A 19438-nucleotide genomic window follows, 5' to 3' on the forward strand; every position below is an offset into this window, starting at 1 on the left:
AGCCCCGGAGAGTAAATCCTACAGAGAGGGGAGGGGGAGCTCTGTGCAGACCCTCTGCCTCTAGGACATAACCATTGTCAGCCTGCCATTTTCCAGGGGGTCACCTCTAGGGCTGCCAACAGCCCCATCTCCTGCATCCCCTGTGAAAGTCGATGTGCTGACCTTTGCCAGCAAAACTGATTTATAAAGTAGAATTTCTACAGAATTTTTTTGCTATGTAAGCTGGGAAGAGTCCCTTGGAGGCTGGTAGCTGTTGGGAAGGTGAATCTCTGCGGAGCTGGAGAGAGCAAGTGGTGGAGAAGCACTGCAGTGTCAATTCCTCCCTGGAATGCTGAAGTCCCAGCAGGCTCCAGGCTGGGTGCCTTGCTCTGACCCACCAAAATGGGACAAAGAGAGAGGCAGAAAACCTACCACAAACCCCAGCAGGCTGGTGACCAGATTCTGGAGCTTAGGTCCTGGTGCTCTCCCCAAGCAGGTCCTGGGTGCCAGTTATTTTCCCTAAAATTAGGAACAACTTCTTTGTGAACACTGGAAAATCCAGAAAAAAATTCTGGTCTCTCTGCTGGTGTCTGGGGCTGGTATTTACCAAGGCTGCTGTGGAGAAAAAAATTGCTGTTCCTGGAGCCTTGCCTGGATCACAGCACTAGTGCTGCTGCTGCTGCTCAGTGCGTGCTGAGCTCGGATGCTTTCACCAGTTGTTTTCCAAGAAAGCCCCACTGGCTGCCCTGAACTGTGCTCCCACTTCCAGCCTCCAACACATCTCTGAGTAGCTGTTCTGCTGCTCTTCCCAGACTTGAAACCAGGGTTATGGGTTCACATCTCCCACACACATGAGGTCAAGCCTTAGTACTCAGCAATTAATCTGACGTCCCCTCAGTTTTTGAGGGTATATGGTGGCACTGCAAAAGGGCAGAAGCTCCCTGATTTCCTTTCCCCAGCCTTTTCCACTGCTTGTTTAGCAGTGCCACTGGGATGGAAAATACCTGTTCTCTGCTCATCCCTCGGCTGAGGTAACACCAGCTGAAAAAGAAAGGAAGATCTGGGTGCATTTGGTTGTGCATTTAATTAGAGCAGTGCAAAAGCCTTCATCCTGTTTGAAACCCTGCAGCTTCCCACTGCTCATCCCTTGTCCCCTGGGGCTGCCTGTGAGGAGCACCAAAGGAGTGGGACTTAACCCTGTTACGCTTCAGTTGGTGCCATAATTGCCAGGGGCTGTTTCATCTGCCCCCTGTAATTGGGATCACTTTATCCTTGGCTTCATCCTCCCTAATCCTACAGGTAACCCTTCAGCTTCCCCAGGGTAAGGAGAAGCCAGACTCCACTGTGCCAGTGCTGGGCAGCACCAGGATCAGATCTTCCTTCATATCCAGCACCTTCTCTGGACCTTACATTCTCCTCCTCCTCCTCCTGCCCTTCCTACATGCCCAACCTTCTCCAGACACCTCAAATTTCCATCACTTTGGCCACTATGAGTGAATTTAAAACTGTTTTGAAGAAAAAGCTTGGGAAGAAATTTGAAGAAATGTCCATCCATTTTGAGCTGTGTTTTGTCAGTGCAATGGCAGTGCAGGACACTGGGGGAGGGACACGGGCTGAGAGAGGAAATAGAGAAGGGATGGGGGTGTTTCTGCCTGTCCAGATGCAGCACTGGCATGTGGGCACTGGGAGGGGACACCAGAGCCCAAGTAGTGCTCCCAGCCACCAGCACCACTGTGACCAGGGGCCTCAGGTCTCCTCTCTGCTCAGTGGGGAGACGAGGCTGCCATGATGTGAACATGAGAGCTGGGGCTGTGGTGCTGCAAATGCCACATCTGGGATGAGCACTGTATTCATGCACCCTGTGGCTCCCTAAAGGATCACCTCCTCCAGTGGCAAGCCCAGCAATGCCTGCTCAGCCATTCTCCTGCTGAACACAGGGAAGGAGCATGGTAAGAGAGGGAGGAGAAGGCCCTGCCCATCCCTGTGGCACATCTCTGGAACAGGGAGCCCATGCTGATCTGGCCACCCAAGGGGACACACACACTTTGGGAGGGTGTCTGGTAACACAGGAACACTTCGTGATTTTTTTTTTTCTTCCTATAAGCTTAGAGCTGAGTTTGCAGTTTGAACTCTGACCCTCTGCTGCTGAAGGGGAACATGTCACCTTCAGTCCTGAAGGGCATTGCTAATAAATTCCCTCTGCCATTTCCCAGGAAAACCGGCTCATCTCATCCCCACCGACCAGCACTTCCTCCCAGAGTTGTGGAACTGTAAATCCAGCAGAAGCTGTCAGGGCTTTTAGGACACTAACTAGTTTTCATAGGTCTCACCTGGGACTTCCCTCTATGCACATGGACCCAGAAACCACTTGAGCTCAGCCCTGGTCCTGTAGTCTGTCATTGATCCTGCACTGTGGGAGCTCAGCAGTGCCTGACTGGGAGACTGGCTAGACCCGGCCCAGGCAGGCTCTCCTCTTTGCTATGGACCTGCCAGGACCATGTCTGACCCTGGTTACCCCAGCCTACTGTGGTCCAGAACCTGAGAGTGTCCCTGTGTACGTATGGAACCTGGAGGAATCCCTGTTGGCTGCAGGCAAGTGACAAGAGGAAACAGAGCACAACCTGTGCCTTGGAGTCCTCTGATCAAATGATTCCAGTTTCACCAGGAATTCACTTCACTTGAGCCCTGGGCACACACAGTTTGTGTCCCAGGCCCCCGCTATCTGTGTCCCTGGCATGGCTGGGCACAGCTCCATCCCATTAATGGAAAAGGAGGAGCTCATGGGGGACACGATTATCCATGCAAGGTTTGGATGTAGTAATTAGGGAATAGTGGTCTGCAAAATCTCAAAGGCAACAGAGAAGGCGAGGAGTGATGCACAGGCTCTGATGTTCATGCTCTGCACTAAGTGGGATCCTCTGGGAGGGTGCTCTGGAAAGTGAAGGAGCTGGGCAGAGCTGGCCGGTCCTTGAGGCTGGGATCCTCGGATTATCCATCCCGATAATCAGGTGCTCAAGTGCACGTATTGGGAGATGGGCTTGAACTAAACTGGAAATGAAGCTCCTGGCTGAGCTCCAGTGTAAAAACCGCATGGAGAAGGCAGAAGCACGGACAAGCCACGACGGAGAGATTTGGGGATGAGGATCAGACTCAGCGGTGACTCTGCCACTGTCCACCTCAGCGGTGGGCCCGTCACGTCCCCCGCGCCGCCGGGATGACAGCCGGCGGGCACAAGCGGAGGGTCGGAGCGTGTCAGGCCGGGGCGGGGCCGGGCCGGGCGGGCTGTGCCGAGCTCCCGCCCCCGCGCCTATAACCGGGAGGCGGCGGCGGCGGGCGCGGGTCCCGCGGCGGCGATGGCGCTGCGGTGCCTCCTGCTGCTGCTCTGCGGAGCCGCGCTGGGACCCGCCGTGCACCTCGACTTCGCCGAGCACCGCAGCCAGGCCGCCAAGATCAAGGTCAACCCCCGCGGCAACCTCTGGGCCACAGGTACCGGGCGGGGGGCGCACAGGGACACGCGGCATGTGCGGGGCACGGGGACCTCCCGCACCGTCCTGTGGCTGCCTGTGCGGAGCCCCGTGCTCCCACGAGGGGACAAGGATGCTGGCAGTGCCACGATGGGCAGAGGGAGATCAGGGCAGGCGTGAACTCACCTCCACCTGCATCCCTGGGCAGTAGGTCCAGCATCCTCAGCAGACTGACCAGTCCGGCATCCCTGGGTATGAGGTTCAGCATCCCTGGGTGGCATCTCTGTAACCCTAGAGATCTTTTCAGCGGGAACAGAGAGGGAAAGTTTCCCAATAATCCCATGTGGAGTGAGGAGCTGGGATTTCTGGGTTTCTCTTGGCTCAGCTGGTTTGGGCGTTAGGTCACTGGGTGCTCCTCGTTCGTAGGTGCCAGTGCAGGGTGGCTGGTGAGAGCTCAGCTGGAGCTCTGCATCCCCCCAGACACACCGTGTGTGGTGTTACAGGTCACTTCATGGGCAAGAAGAGCGTCACAGGCTCCCCACACCTGGAGACTGCAGAGGAGCCTGCGGTGCCAATGGTCTTCGGTCCCTCTCTACGAGCCTTGCTGGAGGACATGATGGAACTGCTGACCCGGGAGCTCCTGAAAATCCTCTTGCAAGAACGGCTGTTGGATGAGAACCAAGGGAAATACGACCTCACTGACCAGGTGAATATTGACTTAGGTGGAGGGAGATGCTCAGAGTAGAAAGGTGGAGGAGCTATGCTGGAGATGGGAGCACCTGCACAGCTGCTAGAGGCACAGTCCACTCTTAACCCTCTTTTTAACCCTCCTTAAAGCACTTCTTAAGACCATCCATAAAGGGAGAGAGGAGAAGTGTCCTGAGACTTGTGTCTAGTGACAAAGAGTCCCAGGTGTGAGGATGAGCAAGTAGCACTGCAATGGAGCTGTGACAGTGGTGGTCTCCAGGGGTTGTTAGTAAGCATCTGGGTCTTCCTCAGCCAAATGCAGAAGAGGATGGTGTCCACTTTTCCAAGGACAGGGAAATCCTTTCTCCCTCTTACTTGCACAGCAGGAGACCAAGAGGGACACAGTATGTGCAGGGAAAGGCATCTGTCAAGCAAAGAGCTTTTGGCTCTGTGTCACTGTGTTTGGGATCCCTCAATGCTGAGGGCTTTACAGAGGGTAGGTGTGCATTGGTCCTGCTGCTGCAGAGCGGGTTTTGGGGAGCAGGGAGAGGGCAGGAGCTCCACTGGTCCCACTGTGTATCAGCTGATCCTCTGCCTAACTGGCTTTTACCTCGGAGCTCATTCAGCTCCTGGTGAAAAACCTGCCCCTGGGAGCAATGCGCAGGCACAGATCCTCAGGCAGGATGTAGAGATCAAATTGCTCAGTCCAGGGATGGAATTTCTGCATCCATAGATGGAATTAGTCTGTGTGGCTCTGCTTGTCTGTTGCCTCCTGCACAGTTCCCTGGTGTCTCACCCTTTCAAGTCACTGCAGGAAGTAACTGGGAGTCTAAAAAGATGAAATTCTCTTAGGTCAGTCCTGCCTGGGCTGCCCCACTGAGCCAGATGCCGGAGGAGCTATCCAGCAGCACTGCATGCAGGTAAAGCTATTTCTGCTATGCAGGGTTAGGCAGGGCTTGCTCCTCTTTGGCACAGGTGGAGCAGAGTTGCAGCCCCTTTTGGACTCACTTTCAGCAGATTAAGGTAAACTGATGCATCCCAGAGAGCTAGAGAGTTGGGTAGAGAGCTCTCCACAGTGAAGACAGAGCTGGGCGTGGCTGAGGGCACCAGCCCACCCTGCCTGTGTAGTGTGCTGTGCTGGGCTGCTGTAGTGTTTATTTCTCAGATGCAGCTGGAAGGATGAGGGCTGTGGAGGTTCTGGACCCTTCCCCATCCCCTTCAAGGAACCTTTAAGCAGGAGGGCACTTGTTGAGAGGATGGGAGGGCAGGTAGATGTGCTGCCTTGCCTGGTTTCTGAGTGTGTGGTGTGAATTTGGTAAAGGCGTTCCCTGGGGCTCTCGCCTGCATAGATCACTGCTCACGTTGCAGATGTGCCTGTGCAAAGGCTGCCCTGAGTGCTGGTGCTGTGCCACAGGTTCCAGGTGGGTGCCAGAGCCCTGCCAGTGCTCATTCCCAGTGCTCAGGGGCAGGTACTGGCCAGGAGTGGCACTGGGAGCCAAAGCTCTGTGCTTGAGGTGGTTTGTCTGGGGCCATGCAGATGCTGGCTGGTGCCTGCCTCGGTGCCCGGTGCCTCTCTAGGGCAAGGTGGGATGCCCTGCCCACATGTGGCATCACAGCTGAGCTGCTTGATGTGCAACTGGCTCCTGCCCCTCACTTTGGCTTCCCAAAGCCTGAAGCCTCTCCTTGGCCAGTGCCCCGGTCCCCTTGGTCACCTTGCTGGGTGTTGTTTCTGGTTTTGTCACTTGGGCACCTCCGAGCGTTCCCCGAGTCCTGCCCTCCTCCTTTCTCCCACCCATCCCCAAGGCATCCTCACATCTGTGCTGTTGTGGATATTACAGAACTGCTTCTCCCCAGTGCCTCTAGGTGCTGTCCACTTCATACTGTTCTGTGTGACCTTATTTTTTCTTGCTCTTGTGGTTGTCACAGCGCCAGTCCAAATTCCTGGCACCCTGACAGCTTTCCCTCTCAGCATGACTGTTGTTGGACACCAGGTGTCAGCACCTAACCTGAGCTGATCTGTGTGCCATGGTCCCAGCTTCCTCACAGGCTTTTTCATCGCTCTGCCCTGTGGAACTCCCGGCTCAGGATCTGTTGCTTCCATCTCAACTTTCCAGCCATGTGTGGCAGACAGGGCTTGGCTCTCAGCATGCTGGGGCTTCACAGTGCTGCCATGCTGCTCCGTGTGACAAAGATTGAGCTGGCAGATGAAGATCCTTCCCATCCTTTGTCATCTCTTTGGGTGTGTGGCATTGATTCCCCAGGATGCAGAGACCACCTGAGTGGGATGGAACAGCTCTGGGCGTATGGGTAGAGCCCTTCTGCCTGAAGGCAGGTGCTGCCCTGCATAGCTCTGCAACCTGTGGTCAGTGCAATCCCACAAACCCCTCTGTGACTCTTCCTTGCTGTGTTTGCTGTCTCTTTTTTGCCTCCTCACATTCTCTGCTGAACGAAGCTCTCCTCTGAACCTCAGCCTTGTACTGCTGCCTCACTGGGGTGAAGTTTCCCTCTGACACTGGAGTCATGGTTCAGCTGTTGGAGCACAGATGGGAGGCTTCTGGCTCTGTCCTTCTCATGTGCCGTCCCAAGCCACCCCTGAAAGTGCCATCGTGCTCCAGCATGGGATGTTTGTCTGACCTGCCCCATGGTACCCGTGGGTGCTGATGGTGGTGGTTGTGTGCGTGCCCCCATGTCTCACCGTTGTGTCTTGTTTTGTAGGAGACTGGGCTTTTAACGAAGGTGCTGGAGAAGTACTTTTCAAACTGAAGAGGTGCAGCTGGGAAGGATGAGGTCTGCAAGGTCGGCTGTGTGTGGTGAAGGGAGGAGAGCATCGTCCTTGTGGGTTTCTATAGCTACATCACTTTTATTTATTCTTTCTGAAATATTGTTAATAGTGATGGTGTGTGTGAAAAGCAGAGCCTCCTGCTCCGCCCCTGCCCAATCCTGTATAGTTCCTCTGTGTTTGGTGTTTTCTTGACGTCTGATGTGCCTGTGTGAATAAAACTGGCTCTTTGCACAGACTCTTCTGAGGGGGTAGGGAGGCAGACCCCCAGGGCTCGTGCAGGGGGAATGGGGAGTGGGAGCACCTTGGGGCTGGGTGAAGGGAAGCTCCGGGCTCTCAGCAGCTCGGGGGGGTGGGTTGGATTCATTCCCTGCAGCCTCTGCTCACTGAAGGACACCCTGACATGATAAAACAGCACACTTGGGTGAGCCGGTGACACCACTCACCACTGGAGCATCTTTGTGACCCTCTTTACTGGGAATACAACCAGCAAAATCTTGTCTCGGCAGCAGTGGGATTTCTGGCTTAGTCTGAGTCCTGGCCTTGTGTCACCTCAGGATTAACTACAGGCTCGTTGGCCTTGGCCATCAAGCCCTCAGCCTGATTATGAGGCCGCTTTGTGATAATGGCTTGGTGCCACCCTCTCCTGTGTATGCAGTTAAACACTCACAGGGGCAGGGTACAGCCCCGGGGCCCTTTGTTGTGCAGGATGGCTGGAGAAGGGAGGTGGGACCTGGCTGAAACAGGTGATGGAACACTCCCATGAACAGACTCTGGTTCTATACCTCCTGCAAGTGCTGCTCACAGATGAACCCTTTGGCTGCCAGCCACTTGTGGGGGTTATGAGACTGTAGAATGGGTTGGGTTGGAAGACACACCTTGTGGCAGTATTCCAGGGGCAGAGACACCTTCTACTATCTCAGCTTGCTCCAAGCCCTGTCCAGCCTGGCCTTGGACATTACCTGGGATGGGACAGCCACAGCTGCTCTTGGCAACCTGTGCCAGGGCCTCCCCACCCTCTCAGGAGTCAATTTCTTCCCGATATCTGATCTAACTCTGCCCTCTGGCAGTGGGAAGCCATTTCCCGTTGTCTTGTCACTCCAGGCCCTTATCTCCAGTCCCTCTCCAGCTCTCTCGGAGCCCCTTTAGGCACTGGAAGGGGCTCTGAGGTCTCTCCTTTAGCCTTCTCTCCTCCCAGCTAACAATTGCTTCTGTGTCAGCCTTTCCTCAGAGCATCTCCATGGCCCTGGGGATGTCCCCAGGAAGATCAAAACCTGGCAGCAGAGCATAGAGTGATGCAATAGATGGAACCATAAACTTCCACACTCTGCTCCCCACAATTCTGATTATAAATTCAACCTGATCCTTTGATCCCACAAGTGGAGAGCCCTTTTCCCAAGAACGGGAACCTCAGAGCCACGTCACACCAAACCAAGGGATGATTCAGCATCTGAAGATGCTGATAACTAGTAGAGGGATCAAAGCCATGGTAGGAGACCTTCCTGGCATGCTCCCTATCACTTCAAGGGTAGGTCAGATCCAGTAAAGCCTCCTCTTCCTCACTAGGGCACAGTGCTTGGCTGCAGCCTCTGGGAAGAGCAGCACCTTGAGCCTCCCAGGTTCTACATCCTGCTGGTGAACAGCTCACCTGTAGCTATTCCCTTTGGGAGTCCTTCATGGTCTCCTGCCCACCAGCTTTGCTCAAGAGGTTTTCCACTGTCCTGCAATCATTCGTGCAGAAATCCTTCCTCTTACACCTACTTTTTTGCCCAGACTCGCTGCTGTGTTCTGGGATGTGGGTGACCCCCAGCTCACCTTTTCATTAGCTGGGATAAAGCCTTGACTTAAAACTAATTATTAGCAAGAAAAATAATGGCACTGTGGATTGTGTTTGACACTGGAGGAAACCAGATGCCCCTCAGACAGCAGTGTGAGGGACTGACAGCCTAATGGGGTTCCTGACTTGATGTGTCATGGGACCACCCTGCCAAGGTCACGGGAGGGGGAGCAGGTTCCTGGTCATGAGGTACCCAGTGAGATCCTCATTCTTCCTCTGATCCAGCCAGAACCTGTCCAGCTGCCTCTCTGTCTGTCTGTCCCCAGCCGCCTATCACTCTCCTTTGGGTTGAGAGAAAGAAGGGTGAGGTCACTTGTTAACTGCTGCCATGGGCAGAACAGGCTCACCTTGGGGAATATGTTAATTTATTGTCAATTAATTTAAATATTTGATTCAGGTTTTGGAGAAAACCCAATCCCCTCCAGCATTTTCACTCCTGGGGAAAGCACATCCCCTCCCCTTTGCCAGGCTCGCTTTCGGCACCTCTCCTCCTCCCTGTTGTCACTGCAGGTGACACCCAGTGCCCTTGTGGAAGGAGCAGCAGGAGGGATGTACCTGCACTTTCATGGATGAGTGTTCCACAGGCAGTGCTTTCCATGGCAGTGGTCCATTCGAGGAGTGCATGTTCCATGGTGGAGCATCTTCATCCTCCTCCTCTGAACTGCTGCACAGACTGGAGCAGTGTTGGGCCCCCAAGCCCTGAGTGCCCAGTATCTGCCTTGGACACCATCCTACAAGCACAGGATGACTCAGGCTGGAGAAAATCTCAGCAGATCTGTAGTCCAGCCATCTGCCCAAAGCAGCATGAGCCCTGAGCTGGGACTGGGTTACCCAGGGCTTGATCCATTGGTGTATGAAGGCTGGGTCCACTCCTCAGCTGTTTCAATGTTTCTATTTCTCCTTCACAGGCAGACAACTACTCAAGCCCTAAAGGGCTATTCCCCCTTGAATTTAGATTACAAACTGAGACAGTCAGGAAAGCTTTTGAGGATGCTCATCATTTTTTTGGCAATTTGCTGGCTCTTCCCCTTCATCCATCTTTCTGACATTTACCTGCTGGCCCACAGCATGCATAGGCTCAACACAATGTCCCACTGCTCACCAGGTCATGCTCTTTGGAAAGTTCCAGGATCAAAGCTTTGTGCCCAAGCTTGGAAAATGAGTAAATTCTTCACTTTGGGTCTTTTCCCAGCTCTGATTTGTTCCTGTTGCTCCTCTGGTTTGAGAACAACCTTCCACGCTGCTGCTGGGGCTCAAACCCTTGCTCACAGCAGTATTTGCTGTTTCTGTGCCCTGCAAGCACAAATGCAACGAAGCCCCTCAGGGTCACTGGCACAACTTTCCTGGGGTGTTCAGACCTGTGACATGTTTCCTTGGAAGCCCTGAGAGCTCATGGGCAGCTGTGACCATTGCTGTCCCTGGGCTTCCCCCACAACATGAGGCCATGGCAGGACCTCGGGGATGGGAAAAAGACACGAAGTGAGATAAATAGACACAAGTCACGATTGACATTTGTGTCTTTGGCTGTGAGACTGACTCAGAGCAAGAGCTGGCTCAGAGGGATGTCAGTAAAAGTCCACTGCCACCACTTGGAGTCATTGCTGTCCAGGCTTAGGGCAGTGCTCCCTGTCATGCTCCCTGACCTTCCTGCTGTATTCCTTCAAAGACATCAGGCTCCAGGTTGGGGTGTACCCTCCTCTGAGGTGCTTGGGAACCTCTCTTCCACAGGAGACCACCAAGCCAGGCAGTGAGGATGGGAGGGAAGGAAGCAGAAGGGGAAGCAGGTTACCATCAGGAAGCAAACCAGCCAAATTCCATTGCCATCCCCCACACTCCTCCAGGGAAAGCACCTCACATCCTGATATGAACATCCCTGACCTGACCAAGGTAAATCCAGCCAGAACAGAGCCTGGGGCAACCCAGGAAAGTGGGTTTCCAGAGGTTGGCACTGTGCCCAAATGATTTCCAGGGAGCAGGTCATCCTAGTGCAGAGAAGATGAGGTTAAATGCAGTGTATGATCTCAAACCATATATATATTCCAAGTGGCCAAAAAGGCCGACAGCAACTGGCTTGTAGCAAAACCAGTGTGGCCACAGCCCAGGGCAGTGCTGTGCTGGGTACTGCTGAGACACCTCCAGCCCTTGGGGGAAGTTCTGGGCCTCTCACTCTTAGAAGGACATTGGGGGCTAGAACATGTCCGGAGATGGGAACGGAGCTGGAGAAGCAGCTGGAGAACCAGGAGCAGCTGAGGGAGCTGGAGAGGCTCAGCCTAGAGAAAAGTAGACCCAGGGGGGACCATCTGGCTCTGCACAACTCCCTGACAGGAGGGGACAGCCAGGTGGGGTCAGGCTCTGCTCCCTGGGAGCAGGGACAGGACAAGAGAAAATGGCCTCAAGCTGTATCAGAGGATGTTCAGGTTGGATATCAGGAGGGATTTTTTCATGGAATGGGTGGTCAGGTATTGAAAGGGGCAGCTCAGGAGAGGGAGTCCCCATCCCTGGAGGCGTTCAAGGAATGACTCAATGTGACATTCAGGTGCTCTGGTCTGGTTGACAAAGTGGGGATTGGTCACATATAGGACTCAGTGGTCTTGGAGGTCTTTTCCAACCTCAGTGATCCTGTGATAAGGTGTTTTCCTTATGATATGACCCACCAGCTCACTTTTGCCTGTCAGTCACCAGCCTCTGGAAAAATCTCACTAGTAAAGACGACACTGAGAGGGAGATGGGACCTTCAAACACTGGGATATTAACATTTAACAAAGGCCAATTACTACTCAGTCAACATCAGGGGATCTGCCTGTTGGGCTGGCCCTGCCCAATCCAAACCTTCAGGTACAGCAGAATGGGATAAAGTCCCTGCAGTGCACTTAAAAAATATGCTGAGAAAAGGATCTGGGTTATTCCTGCCTCAGGCAAAGGCAAATTCCTTTTTACACAAGGAGCTGAGTGCACTTGCTGAGTGATGCTGGAGGATGGGAAAAGCCAATGTGTGCCTCAAGGCAATTTGATCTAGGATGAGAACAGCCAATAAATTCAATTGTATGAAGTTAGTTGATACATAATGCTTAGTTGATACATAATACATAATGAAGTTAGTTGATACATAATCACTTCTGTGGCACTTCTGTATGCTCCTCATCCCACCAGGCACCTCACAGCACTGTCTGGATTTGGGGATTTGAACCTGACTCCCCTCTGATCATCACAATAACAAGGGATGAACTCTGATGAAACTGGACAAGAGCAATGGTGATGGAAAAAGAACTGGCTTTAACATGGAACAAACTTTTGCTGTCCTGAAAGCTGGAACCCAATGTCATGGTTGAAATGAACTCAGTGGACTTTTACAGGCAGAGCCCATCGACTGAGGGAATGATCTGTGTGTGTGTGTGTATCCATCAGAACACGGGTGAGGGGTCTTGGGAAGTGTGAAACCTGCCATACCATCAGTGACATGACTAAGGGGTGGCTACTGCCCTAGTTTTACTGGGATAGAGTTGATTTCTTTCTCAGTAGCTGGTCCAGTGTTGTGGTTTGGACCTGGGAGAAGAATAATGTTGACAACACAGGGATGTTTGGGCTGTGGCTGAGCTTACTCTAAGTCAAGGACTTTTTGGTGTCCCACGTTCTGCCAGTGAGGAGTTGCTCAGGAAGCTGGGGGAAGCATGGCCAGGACACCTGAGGGATATTCCATACTACAGAACATTATATTCAGTATATAAACTGGGAGGGATTGGCCAAGAGCCTCTCATTGCTCTCACGGGCAGCCTGGGCATTGGTCAGCAGATGGTGAGCATGAACTGTGTACCCCTTGTTTCTCTTGGGTGTTCTTTTAACATTTCTTCTTAAACTACAGCTATTATCATTAGTAGTAGTAGTATGAAGTATCACTAGTATTAGTAGTATTTTTATATTTTTATGATCTTGAAGTCATGAAATTTATCTCAACCCACAGAATCTTTTTTCTGTTTCTTGTGATGAAGATCAGGTCCTTGGCTCTTGGCTGAGGCCTCAAGAAGAGATTCAACTAAAGATGAGGGGAGAATGTGCAGTGGTAGACAGCAAGAGGCCTGCCAGAGATCTGGTACCCCTGTGGGAGCCCCAGCAGTTCAGAATCCATTTCACACTGGAACAACAGTTCTCCAGTTTCACTTAGAAATGAGAAAGGGCCAAACTCCCTGGACACCAGCCTGTTCTCACTGCTCTGGTCTTTAGAGGAAACCCTTCTCTTGACCCTCTTTCTCAGCCAAGGGGAAATTCCAGCCTTCTGGGATATGAAATGACTCCAAGTGCTGCTGGTCCCAAGCCAAATCTTCCCCCAAGGCATGTGTTCATCCTGGCCCCAAGGAAATGCCTTGCTCTGGACTGGGATGGACTGTGCTTCAGCAACTACAGCATGGACATCATAGAACGTAGAGCCTTGAAATCCTGAGTGTTCTCCTGCTGTGAATAACCCAAGGAAAGGGGCACAGGTACTTGACTGTGTTGGCAGAATCACAGTTCCCTGCCTGCCCAGTCTGGGAGGTCTCAGGGCTGTGTCTGACCCAAAGCCCTCTCTATGACCCTGCTCAGGAGATGTCCTTACAGTGTGCACCAGTGCTGTCCTTGGAGCAAGAGGCAGGGGTCACCCCAGCTACAGACCCACAAGGTCTTCTTTTATGGGTTTCTTTATGGGGTGAAAACAGCTCTAGAGCAGCAGGGACAAAACCAGCTGTGGGGTTGGATGAGGGCCTTTCTGCCACAGGGCCCTTCCCACAGCACTCCCAAAATCATCAGGGTGCTGGAGTGCAGTGAGAGAAGCTCCAGCACAATTTCACTGCCATTTTCTTTTCAATTGTATCCATTTTAACCTCTATACGGGACTGAGAAGAAGCCAAGGACTCCAATAGGAATAAGGTATTCCTAAACTTTTTGGTTTTTCAGGCTTGTGGAGTATAAAACACAGTGAGCAGGATGGACATGACATAGGACTGAGAAATTGCACCAGTTACAGCTCATAGTGTTTATGGCCCCGCTGTGCTGCAGAGGAAGGTGCCATAAGCCACCTCCAACACGTCCACCAGCCAACCTCTGGACTCCTGGTACAGTGTTGAGACTGTGCCAGGAATTATAGAGCTGCAGAATTGCCATGGAATTGATGGATTTTATAAAATATGTGTAGGTCAGTACCAGCACACTGAGGTGTTTTTCTATTGTGGAAAGACAAGCCGAGCAGTAATTGGGGACAATCTCCTTCCTAAAGGAGTAGGCAGAGGTGGATGCAGTAAGACCCCTTCCTGCTCCAGGTAGGGGACAGAAAGAGTGAACTTAGGGCACTCCTTTCTTTCCATTTCCTGCACTCACTGTTCCCACAGCCTTGTTGACATCTCCCAACCTGTCACGTGCCAAGGAACACCTTTGCCTTCAGCAGTGAATCTGTGCTTGTTCCAAGTGTTTTCAAGCCAAAACCAGAAAAAACTGATCCAGGGTGGTGGCACTGATAAGGGAGCCACCAGCCTCCAGCATGGACTCCAGAAGCAGCTCCAGCCTGGTCAAGTTGCTGGTGTGAGAGGCAGCAACCTACTCCAGAACCTGGATCCAAGTGCCATGGAAAGGGATAAGGGAGCTCCCTGCAGGGCAGGAGGACTTGTAGGAATACTTACCTGGGACTTGGAAAAAGAGGGACTCTGTTTTTCTTGCCTGGGAGCATTTGCAGGCCTAGACCTTAAAAGACCCTGTCCTTTCATGAAGGGCCAGCTTCCCAGCTCCCTGCCATGTGTCCTTTCCCAGAAGGATGGGAGACACATAACCTGAAAAGTTTTAGGGAACCAGCTCTGCTGAGAGATCTGTGAGACTATGGTGGGAGAAACAGAGCCCTCAGTTTCATGTAAATTCTGGTGGGTGACTGCTGAAACCCCTCACTCACAGCAGGACTGTCACCAACGGCAAGACACCATCCCAGGGTGATGTTTGGTGGGACAGGACCACTGGCAGGGAGGAGCTCTGAACATTGTTTTCTTGGGGTGATTTTATAATTATGCCCTACCTGTCTGCTTTACACCCAGAGAGTGGCTGCTGTACCTTGAAGATGGACCAGGATGTGGGGTGGGGACTTTGGGCTCCTGCAGGATTTTGGTTCAGTCTCTCCAAGGTGGACTGGAAATGCTGCATTGTTCTTTTTGTGGCATTAGTTTTTAGCTAGCTTGATGCCAGATGTCCCTTCCCTTCCCTTCCCTTCCCTTCCCTTCCCTTCCCTTCCCTTCCCTTCCCTTCCCTTCCCTTCCCTTCCCTTCCCTTCCCTTCCTTCCCTTCCCTTCCCTTCCCTTCCCTTCCCTTCCCTTCCCTTCCCTTCCCTTCCCTTCCCTTCCCTTCCCTTCCCTTCCCTTCCCTTCCCTTCCCTTCCCTTCCCTTCCCTTCCCTTCCCTTCCCTTCCCTTCCCTTCCCTTCCCTTCCCTTCCCTTCCCTTCCCGTCCCTTCCGAAGCACTTTCTCCTTAGAGGAAACATTCATTCCAGGGCACTTCCTTCTGAATTTTGTCTCCAAAACCGAGACCATCATCCGTCAAAGCTTTTGTGACACCTAGAGCTGGTAGAAAACACGCATAGAAGACCTGGCCAACCCCAAATCTGCCTTGGATATCTTCCACCACAATGTTCACTGGGCTGATCTGAGATCTGGAAGCTCACAGCCCTCAGGCGGTGATCTGAAGGGATTCCAAGGCCGGCAGGGAGATATAAGACAGAGGAATTTCCATGGAAAAAATGTTTATTGCTTAAAATTGGCCTCTAATGCCAAAGATTACAAGAGAAAGCTCTCTAAGCTGCAACCAGGGATGAAAGTGCTAATTACCACACAGTGCATCATTAACAAGCCCCAGCAAAGCTGAGGCAACAGCTTTGAAAAGCCCCAGCAAAGTTCAGCTCCCTGGTGGTTACATCAAACTGTCAGGAAGGGCTGTTATCTGTGGGGACAAGGTTCCCCAAGCTGGGACAATAAAATCCCTAATAAAATGCACCCCACAATTAATGCACTTCCCGAGACTCCCAGCAGGGCAGAAGAGCTCTGCTAGGTGAGGGAGACACTGGGATCAGTCTGGAGGGGCAGCCTGGGAGCTGCCAAACACATTTGCTCTCTGCTGGAGAGGAAACACCTGTAACAGATGCAAGATGGGAAGTGACATTCTTGCCTTTCCACCTCCCAGGGTATCAGCTTAGAACCTGCCATGGTCCCTCCCCATATCCCTGTGGCAGAGCTGGGATTAGGTTAGCCTGGGATGGGCCCTTGGCGTCTGTCAACAGCAGACAAGGGTTGGACCTGCAGCCCCTCATCCAAGCTGGGTAACCCCAGGAAGGAGCGAGGGAAGGAATGGGACCAGCCCCAGCCCCTTCCCCACTCAGACACGGGTCTTAGTGCCCAGGAGGTCAAACACAGAGCCTCTGGGTGGGATGGAGATTTTTGGGAGGGCAATGGGACAGCTGGATTTCTATCCCCTGTATCTCTGAGAACACATGGAAACCTGTTAACACTGGCAGAAGCTGAAAAGAACTGTTTGGGACTAGAAGCAGAGATGATCAAGTACCCAAAGAAAGATTCTCTTCCTGCTATGTGCCACAGAAGGTCTAGACCATGTCTAGAGACTTGTTCCTGTCCTGCATGATGGCTCTTGGAAGGGGCAGAGGGCTGAACACTCAACACAGTTTCTAGATGAGGATTTCCTCAAAGTGTGGCTGAAACCCCTCCTGTTTCAGTTCCCACTGGGATGATGTGTGACTCTGCTGAGCTCTGCCTCCATCTCCTGGAGTCCTTTCACTTAACCCTGAGCTGTTTTCATCATAAGTTATGAAAGCCACTGGTCAGTGTAGTGGGTAGCAACACCTTCTCTCAAAATGCGTAACTTCCAAATAGCTGGGGAAATAGATCCTTCTTGCAAATATATCTAGAGCTAAACCAAGGCCACAGCAACCTCTCTGCTCATCAAGATGGAACTGATCAGAAGGGGTCCCTCCTTCCTTCCTGCTGTTATTCCCTCCAAGGTGCTCCATCGTGGGCCATTCAGCTGTGGCAAAGATTCCCGGGCAAGGATCCACAGGATGGGTTTCATCACAACAGAGCACCAGCTCAACCCCAGCTGCAGCATTGTCCCTGTCAGGGAAGAAGACAGAGGGGAGATGAGGGCAGCTATGGGGCAGAGTGACTCCTGGATACAAGCACCACATCTATCTTTCTGGCTCTAATGGCTCAGGCAGAATTCTTCCTTGTCCATTCCCAAAATCACCTCCCTGCCCAGGCATGTACCCACTCTTTCCTCACTGCACTTCCCAGCACAGAGAGAGGTGGCTGATCCAGCACTCAACATCCGCTTGCACAAGAGCTGATGGCTGCTCCTCCCCTTGCCCCCACCGCCCTCCCGTGACCTGGATCAGACGACTCATCTCTAATCCTCTAATCAGAGGATCCATCTCTCCGGCGGGAATGAAGCAAAGAAGCTGCCCAAGGAAGAGGGCTGCTCCAGCACGGGCAGAGTGCTGACAGTGGGAGAAGAAACTCCCTGGAAAATGTGTAGTGTTCCCTGGGAGCTGTGTGATGTAATACACAGCTTTACTACCTCCTGAAATGCTCAGAAAATTTAAAATATAAAAAGGAGGAAAAAAACAAACACCCAGTTGTAATAATCGCCTCTTCCTCTGTGCAGAGTGCTGGGTGAGGGGTAAATCAAGCAGTTTTCTCACAATTCCCAGGATATGATCTCATCAGCATTCCAGGGAAGGGGAGATCCCACTGCCACATCCATGCCCCATTTCCACCACTGCTGGGGACAGGTGAGAGAACCAGAGCATTTCTGGGTGCTCCCCTGACCTCCTTGCACACAAACCTTGTGTTGCTGGTCACCTTTATAGAAGAAGGGGAACTCCATCCTCCTTGTTTTCATTTTTGGGAATAGTGTCTCCCCAAAGGACATGTTTGTGATGTTTGTCAGAACAGCCCCAAACCCACCATGCCTCAATCCCTTCCAAAGGCAAACTCCACACGTTGATTTATCCAAGCCAGTGCAGGACTCATCCCTCTGCTGCATCTCCCAGCTCCAGGGAGTGCAACGAGGAATGGTTTAGACCCTCATCTCACACATCACTTCACATGGCTGCATCTTCTCCATATTGATTATTTTCATCCTGCCAGTTACCAGCCACCTCCTCAGTTATCCTCTGCCACACTGGAGGGAGAGGTGGTTCCACTTTTCCAAGAGGTCCAAAGCCCCACATGTCCATGTGATCACCCCTGAGGATTTGCTCCATTTGCTGTGAAGTCCATGTCTCCCTCTGCTTTGCAGAGACTGTCAGAGCTGGAGCTGATGCTACCAGAGAGCTCCACAGCACATCTCTGCACACATATTCCCCACCCACATCACCCTTGCCACCCTCTAATTTTTTTAACAACTCCTGGGGAGGGATGCAGTGTTCAGACCAGGTCAGACCAGTTAGGAATTTGAGGGGAAATGGCAAAGTCTTTGCCCAAAAAATGCCTTTATTTCCTGTTGGACATGAACAAAAACTTGTTTTTACCTCTCTCTGCCAAGGGGGTGGGTACCCAGCCACCCCATTCACTGGGATGCAGAAAAGAAATATCCAGGGGGTGGCTGTGCCAGTTTCAGAGGGAGGACCCCAAACATGGGTCAGGAGAGTGTTTCTGCTGCTCTTTCTCACTGTCAATACAACCTTCTTCAGCCAGCTGAAATGCCAAAGTACAGGAGCAAACCCCAAGAGTTTGAATTCTCATGATCTCCATTCCATGGCCAGGTTACAAACCTGAGCATCCTCTGCAGAATGGGGCTGGGAGCACCTCTGGACACCTCTGCCACTGACCAACAGCTCAGTCAGGCCCTTCCCAGGGAAACCCCCCCAGGGATGGGGTCAGGAGCAGGCTCATCCCTGAGGCCGTGCTCGATGGTCTCAGCTGGGAACCTGCCCCAGGCAGTGCAGGTGAGGGCTTTGAGGACCTCTGGTCCCACCAGGATCCAGAGGGGTCCAGCGGCTCCGGGGTCTTCATGCTTTATGGAACTGGACTTTTTACTGTCTTGCAAGAGAAGTCAAAGAGATGAAGGCAAACCCTTGCCAGGACTGTGCCATCCCGTAGCTCCCCTGCGTGCCCTGGGACTTCGCAGGAGTGCCGGAGCGGCTGGGTTAGGCTGGGTGATCCAACCACCTTCGGAGGCGGGCGCTCCAAAAAACACCGGGAGAAACACAGCCGTGACTCCGCGCTAGGCTGGCTCCTCGCCCGCAGCCTTGGCAGGGAGTGAGAGCAGGCGGGCAGACAGCATCCCGGCTCATCCCGGCCCATTCCGGCTCATCCCGGCTCATCCCGGCGCTTCCCGGAGCATCCCGGAGCATCCCGGAGCATCCCGGAGCATCCCGGTGCATCCCGGAGCATCCCGGTGCATCCCGGAGCGCTTTGCAGCTCCCAGCCCGGGACCGGCTGCAGCGGAGGTAGGCTGGGGCTGGGGAAGGGGCCGAGGGTGTTTCTGCTGCTGCTGCAGGGATAACCCGCATTCCCGGGGGATGCTGAGCAGCCCTTTTCCAGCAGGAAAGCGGGTTGGTGAAGCGCTGTGGTAAAAACAGCGTTTGGTCTCCCAAGCAGCGTCCCACCGTTCTCCCCAGCGGGCTCCGGAGTGGTTGGCACACCGCTGCCAGGGACACGCAGTTTCCGTCCCCTCCGG

The 19438-nt window shown here is 52.9% G+C and overlaps 1 protein-coding gene across 2 annotated transcripts; it reads left to right on the forward strand.

Annotated features, from left to right (window-relative positions):
- The first annotated feature begins 602 nt into the window (after positions 1-602).
- On the forward strand, positions 603-7147 carry NMB (neuromedin B). 2 transcript variants are annotated; one of them, XM_066328629.1, is made up of 3 exons: positions 603-3465; positions 3947-4149; positions 6846-7147. In XM_066328629.1, exons 1-3 carry the CDS (start codon positions 3333-3335, stop codon positions 6891-6893), a joined length of 384 nt encoding a protein of 127 aa, XP_066184726.1. In that variant the 5' UTR covers positions 603-3332; the 3' UTR covers positions 6894-7147. The 2 variants fall into 2 exon arrangements, with proteins under 2 accessions (XP_066184726.1, XP_066184725.1); XM_066328628.1 differs by lacking the exon at positions 6846-7147 and adding an exon at positions 4911-5274.
- Positions 7148-19438: the final 12291 nt, after the last annotated feature.

The sequence above is a fragment of the Sylvia atricapilla genome, chromosome 13 (assembly GCF_009819655.1).
Source record: "Sylvia atricapilla isolate bSylAtr1 chromosome 13, bSylAtr1.pri, whole genome shotgun sequence".
Lineage (NCBI taxonomy): Eukaryota > Metazoa > Chordata > Aves > Passeriformes > Sylviidae > Sylvia > Sylvia atricapilla.

Bases quoted from the DNA above. Each gene is read 5' to 3' on its own strand.
- NMB (XM_066328628.1), top strand. From the start codon at position 3,333: ATGGCGCTGCGGTGCCTCCTGCTGCTGCTCTGCGGAGCCGCGCTGGGA. The intron at 3,466-3,946 runs GTACCGGGCGGG...GTGGTGTTACAG, and splicing joins CGGCAACCTCTGGGCCACAG to GTCACTTCATGGGCAAGAAG. The intron at 4,150-4,910 runs GTGAATATTGAC...CCTCCTGCACAG, and splicing joins AATACGACCTCACTGACCAG to TTCCCTGGTGTCTCACCCTT.